The sequence below is a fragment of the Solanum pennellii genome, chromosome 7 (genome assembly GCF_001406875.1).
Source record: "Solanum pennellii chromosome 7, SPENNV200".
NCBI classification, from domain to species: Eukaryota; Viridiplantae; Streptophyta; class Magnoliopsida; order Solanales; family Solanaceae; genus Solanum; species Solanum pennellii.
In genome coordinates this window covers 67,191,528-67,198,372 of record NC_028643.1, presented here as the reverse complement: position 1 = coordinate 67,198,372, position 6,845 = coordinate 67,191,528, and the positions used below count along the sequence as shown (strand labels likewise).

General features: G+C 31.7%; 1 protein-coding gene across 1 annotated transcript; it reads left to right on the top strand.

The window, feature by feature from the left end:
* The first annotated feature begins 505 nt into the window (after nucleotides 1–505).
* Nucleotides 506–2,913, top strand: LOC107026001 (root phototropism protein 2). The gene is made up of 5 exons (XM_015226819.2): nucleotides 506–663; nucleotides 747–816; nucleotides 990–1,367; nucleotides 1,443–2,168; nucleotides 2,270–2,913. Exons 1-5 carry the CDS (start codon nucleotides 602–604, stop codon nucleotides 2,762–2,764), a joined length of 1,731 nt encoding a protein of 576 aa, XP_015082305.1. The 5' UTR covers nucleotides 506–601; the 3' UTR covers nucleotides 2,765–2,913.
* Nucleotides 2,914–6,845: the final 3,932 nt, after the last annotated feature.

Below are 6,845 nucleotides of genomic sequence, written 5' to 3'. Positions count from 1 at the left end.
GGTCTAGCAAAAACAATATATATAGCCACCGATCGTATACATTTGTTATTGTCTAATGCATCGAAAATCGAGATACTAACCCTACCCCAAAAATAATTAAAATGATGGAAACGTATAAATTTACCTACCAAATCCAATTTTTATCACATACAACATGCAGGAAAATTGTTGCATACATATTCATTTTTTACGATGACGAAATTCACATTAATTTAGTTCTACTATAGGTAATTTAATAATGTTCTCGTTTACTTGATGCACTTGATCCAAAGACACTAGTCAAGATCGAAGAAAAAATTGACAATAAAATTGTTGTATAGTTGTTGTTAATTGAGGGGTAGAATAGACAATGACATAAGTTTCGAAAACTACAAAACTATGATAGGTTTTATTAGTAAAGATAAATAAAGTTACTCTTTTTTATCCAAAAAGGCAGAGTAGATACAATATAACTTTATATATATTATAATAGAAATAAAGGAGATGAAAAAGCCACGTCAAGATAGACAAACTTTTCTCTATGTATCTTATATAATAAGACCCCTACTCTTTATTATATCCACATAAAATTTTCCGCTCTATGCACTAAAACCAATCTCACATGGCTACTCCTCTCAAAAATACCAATAGACTCTCTCTTGCAATGGAAAGAACTGGCCAATGGTACTACCACTATCTCTTAATTATATCTTTTCTTCCTTCATGTGTGTTTTGTTTTGTGTTAACAATTATTGTCCATGTTACAGGGTATTTTCACAAGAAATTCCAACTGATGTTATTGTTGAAGTAGGTGAAGCAAACTTTAATCTTCACAAGGTATGTACACATTCAAGATCTAGCTACGCAAAAATGATTTTTAGTTGCAATTAATACTGAATCTAATGACAATTAACTAATGTTGTTAGCTAGGTAGTACTACTGCACCAAAAATGATTTTTAGCAGCAAATCTAATGACAATTAACTAATGCTGATGTTTCTGTTATGTCAGTTCATGCTAGTAGCAAAGAGCAATTACATAAGGAAACTTATACTTGATACTAAAGAAAGTGATGTAAGTCGTATAAACTTGTCGGATATTCCTGGAGGGCCAGAGATGTTTGAGAAGGCAGCCAAGTTCTGCTATGGAGTTAACTTTGAAATCACAGTACATAACGTTGCTGCTCTTCGTTGTGCTGCTGAATATCTTCAAATGACTGATAAATACTGTGACAACAATCTCGCAAGCAGAACAGAGGATTTTCTAGCTCAAGTTGCCTTGACTAGCCTTTCTGGTGCACTTGTTGTGTTAAAGTCATGTGAAAATCTTCTTCCTCTTGCACATGATCTCAATATCATTCAAAGATGTGTTGACATCGCCGGTGCTAAGGTAGTTAGTTACACATATTCTATTCGTATATGATTAGGTGATCGACTCAACTTAATTATAATTATGTCCTTGTAGGCGTGTGTGGAGGCCAATTTTCCTAGCAGATCACCACCAAATTGGTGGACGGAAGAGTTAACTATCTTAGATGTAGCTTTTTTCGAGAGAATTATTGTTGCAATGAAAGCTCGTGGGGCAAAAGCGTTAACAATAGCAAGTGCGATAATCACATATACAGAGAGATCTCTTCGTGATCTTGTACGTGACCACTCAGGAAACAACACCAGATTAATGGTACCAGAGGATTCGGATATGAGAATGCACCAACGGGAACTTCTAGAGTCGATTGTGACTCTGTTGCCCGCGGAGAGAGCAGCTTTTCCAATCAATTTCTTGTGTTGTCTCCTGCGTACAGCTATTTTCTTAAGAGCAGCCAGTAGCTGCAAGAATGAATTGGAGAAAAGGATATCAGCAATACTAGAACACGTGACAGTCGATGATCTGTTAGTATTGTCGTTTTCTTATGATGGAGAAAGACTATTCGATCTTGAGAGCGTGAGGAGAATCATTTCCGGATTTATGGAGAAAGAGAAGAGTGTAGCTGTGTTTAAAGGTGGTGATTTTGGAGACGTTTGTACCACGGCTATGCAGAGAGTTGCAAAGACTGTCGATGCTTATCTTGGTGAAATCGCTACTTCTGGAGATCTCAGTATATCAAAATTCAATGGAATTGCTATTTTGGTTCCTAAGGGCGCGAGAAAGGCTGATGATGATCTTTATCGAGCTGTTGATATCTACTTGAAGGTGAGATCTTTAAATATATATGTATATGAGTATCAACTACAAGAAGTTAACAATTATATTGATTACGCCAAACATGTTAACTATTTGTGCTAAAATTGCAGGCGCATCCACAATTGGATGAAATTGAAAGAGAAAAAGTGTGTAGTGTGATGGATCCTTTGAAACTATCACATGAAGCAAGAGTCCATGCTTCTCAAAACAAACGTTTGCCGGTGCAAATAGTCCTTCATGCTCTCTATTTCGATCAACTAAAGATAAGGAGCGGGGCAGCAGATGATACTAATAGCAACATGCCTGAAGCCATGGCAACAAGGAATCAATTACAAGCTGATGTTTCCCTCGTAAAGGAAAACGAAGTTTTAAGAACAGAGTTGCTAAAGATGAAGATGTACATAGCAGATATACAGAAAACAACAAATTCTAGTCAAGGAACATCAAAAGGGAGTCTGAAGAAGACAACATTCTTCTCTTCTGTCTCCAAAACATTAGGCAAATTCAATCCCTTTAAACATGGATCAAAGGACACTTCCAATATTGTTGATGATGCTGCTCTAGATCTTACTAAGCCTAGGAGAAGAAGATTTTCCATATCTTAAGCCATTTACATTATTTGGTTTAATTTTAGTTTTATGTTGTGTGAGAAGACTATGATTGATTTTGTACTGTAAAGGATTGATTGATTATGTTGTTTGATTATATTGTTATGTTAATATGTTCATGTATTACACTTGATCAAGATTGATTTCATCTTTTTATTACCTTCCTCTACTTGTTAGTTTTGTTGATACAGTAAGTTTGTCTTTTCAACAATCTTTAATTTCTTCAAAGTGGTCCACTACTTTTATTGTCGATCAAGAATTTGTGGTTTATATCATCATGATATAAATAGAGTAGGGGACAATTCTTTGAATGCTGGATATGGATATTACTAAACTTGGACAATGACTTTAAATATTGAATAGTGAAAATTGTGAAATAAAAATATTGAAGTTTCTCTAAAAGAATTTTGAGAAATAGCCATTTAATTTCTAGTTTTCTACCTTATTACTGGAGATTAATTGGCAAGGGTGATAATACTCCCAAAACTTAATTTGAGAAATAGCCACTTAAATTATTTTTTATTTAATATTTAGGGTTAGGATTAGAAAAAGTGGGGTTGAATTGTAGGGTTAATATTATGGACCTTTTCATCACTTTAAGAACTTGGGGGATAAAAATACAAATATATAGAATGTCATTTTCATTCCAGCACTTCAACATCAAAGCACTTCAACATCAAATAAATTCATCCCTCCAAAATATTAAATAACAATCCTAAGAAATATAAAAAAATATTTAATAATATTGGGTGAACATGTTCCGAGCAAACCTCAGAACGTTCTCGGAGAATTCTTCATCTTTCATAAACCTGTTTTATCGAAATCATCAACATCCATAAAACTGATCATTCTCCAACAAAACTTCCATCTTCCATTATTGAAAACACAAACATAAGTGATATCCTATAATCGTTCCTGAAAAACGAAGTGATATATGTCTTTTTTTCATCAATCTTCATGCCCAAGTTCAATTGGATCTTTTTCAAATTTTTTCCTCGTAAGTATGTTTAATCGTGTTTTCAATAAGTTTTAGCTTATTCAATTTTTTTTATTGCGATAGTGTAGCGAAGTTTAGATTTTTGCTTAAAGTTTAGAAATCTTACCAGTTTTAGTTAATGCTTTTTATTCAAAATCATTACTGATGTTTTGCTTTGGATAGTGCGTAGAACTTTTGAATTTTTATGTTTATCTGGCCTATCGATTTGAAAGTTGTTACTAGTATTTTGCTTGACTTTAATGGTGCTTATGTCAATGACATTGTCGAGTTTTTTTGAAACTGCTATTTGTTTTGCATATCTTTTTTTAGCATTAATTTGTTTATGTTAATAGACTACTGGTCGATATTTTGATATGAAAATTATCTTTTGCATATAGTACTGTATGACTAAAACTAGAGGTGGCATAGTTAAGCGATTTGTTCCTAAGGCTTCTAAAAATAAGAAAAGAAAGGCTAAAGAAGTTCCTGATCCTCATAAACAAAAATTATGGTTGAAGAACCTAAGTCTAACTGATATTCTGATACAATGGCTGAGATTGACCACTACGAGGACAATAGTGCACAAGCTAGTGATGATGTTGAATCTAGTGAAGAAAAAACTGATAGTGGAGATAAGGAGAGCAGTAGAGATACCTCAGATACTGGAGATGAGGATGATGATCTGGTATCCTTGTCGGTCACATGTAATCCACGGAGGTGTATCCGCTTCCCTTGAGTGGACGAGAAAAAAAAAGATTTCTCAAAGAAACCCTAGAGAGATTTTTTGTAAGTCGTATATTCTAACGACATGGATGGATGAGTTAGGATCCTTATTACAGAAAATTTCTATGAGAGCAAAGATTGTTGTTTATCGTGATTTTAGAAAACTTTTAGTTCAAGAATTTTTTTATAGTGACTTGAAAGGCACTTATTTTGGTCACTTGAGGCATATTTCAGAATATTTCAAGTTTAATGGTTAGATGGTCCATTATATGTTGTTGCGGCGTGTGAAAAATGATTTAAAAAATTGCATGAGATGTAGTTCTGTGTGAATGATAAACCTGTTTGTTTTGGCTTAAGAAAATTTGCATTGAATACGAGGTCAAATTGCTCACCATACCCTGTGATGCAAAAAAGATAAAAGCACTTTAGAAATGTGAGAAATTCCATTATAAAGTGACCAAGATAAGAACATCACTGCTACAAAGTTGATGAGTTTGATCAAGGGTACTAGATTGAGAAGGAGTAGAAATTGAAGTGTTCTTCAATTTGGTTCATCCACTCGATATTGCTAACCCATATCGATCTAAGATTGTGGATTCAAACCACATTAAGATGGTGAATGATTTAGATTTCTTCAAGAGTTATTTGTGGGGGGAAGAGTATTTTTATTTAACTATAACTCTTTCTCATACATTATTTATCTCCATCCCCAATGTATGTGAACTCTTACATAACTTGTTTAAAGTTAATTAATTGAATAAATTTCAATAATATAATTTATTATTAGTTAATCATTCTCTTTTTTAACTTATAATAGCTACAGTCTATATATAAGCGTCATATTTTAGTAGGTGCAGTATGAATCAATTTTGAATCATGATATCAACCTGTATATACCTTACTAGCGTTGAAGTGTAGATGTTGTCGGTACAATCTAAACCAAGCACATGAAAAGGTATCAATTTTCTCGATTATCTATATATTTTGACTAAAAGTGACAATAATATTCAATAATCTAAGTTTTAGAACAATAACAAAGTACAACTTGCTACTCTTTCGATGTCAACATCTGATTTTTCGATAATTCTTCAAGGTGTCGTTTGATTAAATGTATATTTAAGTATGGCTTGTATTAGTTATATGTTTAATTAGTTATGCATACGTTATTTATTATACATTGTTTAATTTTGGGCATTAAAAATAGCTTGCATGAGAAAAACTCACAGTTTTAATAGGAAAAAAATGTAAAAATAAATGTTTTGGGGAAAATTACATTCTAACGCATACATTAAAATCATTGCACTACAAATACCATAAATTTCTATATATTAATTATAGGCACTTTAATACACGATGAATGGACTCAGTAATAAAAACTAACATACCGTGTACAAAATGTGTGTCATCTTTTGATTAATCTATATAATTAGATTATTATTGTAAAACTAAAGTAAAGCAAGACAAGAAATATAAAAGATGATAGCAATAGAAATAGAGAGACAAAAGATGAGAGCATTTCTTATTCTTCAAAGTATTCATCAAATCTTCAAGTGTATACAATATGAACCTTTATGTCTCTATTTATAGTGTAACATAGAGGCATACAAAAGGTTAGTCATAAACATGACATTAACATGAATATAATGGGGAGGTTATGAAAGTGAAAGATTACAAGAATAATGGTTATAAAGATGGAGGTTATGATCATCTTCGCAATGAGAAAAGTAGTGGAGATAGTAGAGGTTATCTTCATAATGGAGAAAAGTAATATAGTAACTTCTTGGTGTAATGAATTATCTTCATAACGAAAGAAAGTAATGTAGTAACAATTTTATATAGTGGACATCCACAATATATAATTTTATAACAATTATGAATAAATTGGATAATAATTGATATTAAATTTATCAAAATATTGAGTGTTCAAAATAAACAACAGTATAAGATCCAATAGTTTAATTACAAAAATAAAGTTAGTAAAATCTATTTAAAATTTGTTATTGTTCATACATGTGATTCTCTTATGTCCGAAGTTCTTAAAATTTGTAACATTTGTTTCTCTTGTTGCTTTTGAAATTATATTCTAATTAGAGTATAAAATTAAAGAACACATCAAACTTTTTTCGCATCAATGTAGGTAATTAATGAAAATGAAGAGGATACCACTGGATGGTGAATCCCCAAGTTAAAAATATACTAAAATATCCATATAAAGTGATGGGGTCTTAAAAACTTCTCGCCATTTCATATTTATTAAATTATCTTGGTGTTTTACATTTTTTAAGAAAAAAAAATTAAAACATAAATTAGGCATAATTTTGTTATAAAATCAAGCTCATGGCAATATAAATATAAAGAGATGAAGACAAGAGAAGTAAG

What these genes read in the sequence shown, in the direction of transcription:
- LOC107026001 (XM_015226819.2), top strand. Translation starts at nt 602, where the DNA reads ATGGCTACTCCTCTCAAAAATACCAATAGACTCTCTCTTGCAATGGAA. An exon ending in CAAACTTTAATCTTCACAAG is followed by an intron (nt 817 to 989) that starts GTATGTACACAT and finishes CTGTTATGTCAG; the next exon opens with TTCATGCTAGTAGCAAAGAG. An exon ending in CTGTTGATATCTACTTGAAG is followed by an intron (nt 2,169 to 2,269) that starts GTGAGATCTTTA and finishes CTAAAATTGCAG; the next exon opens with GCGCATCCACAATTGGATGA.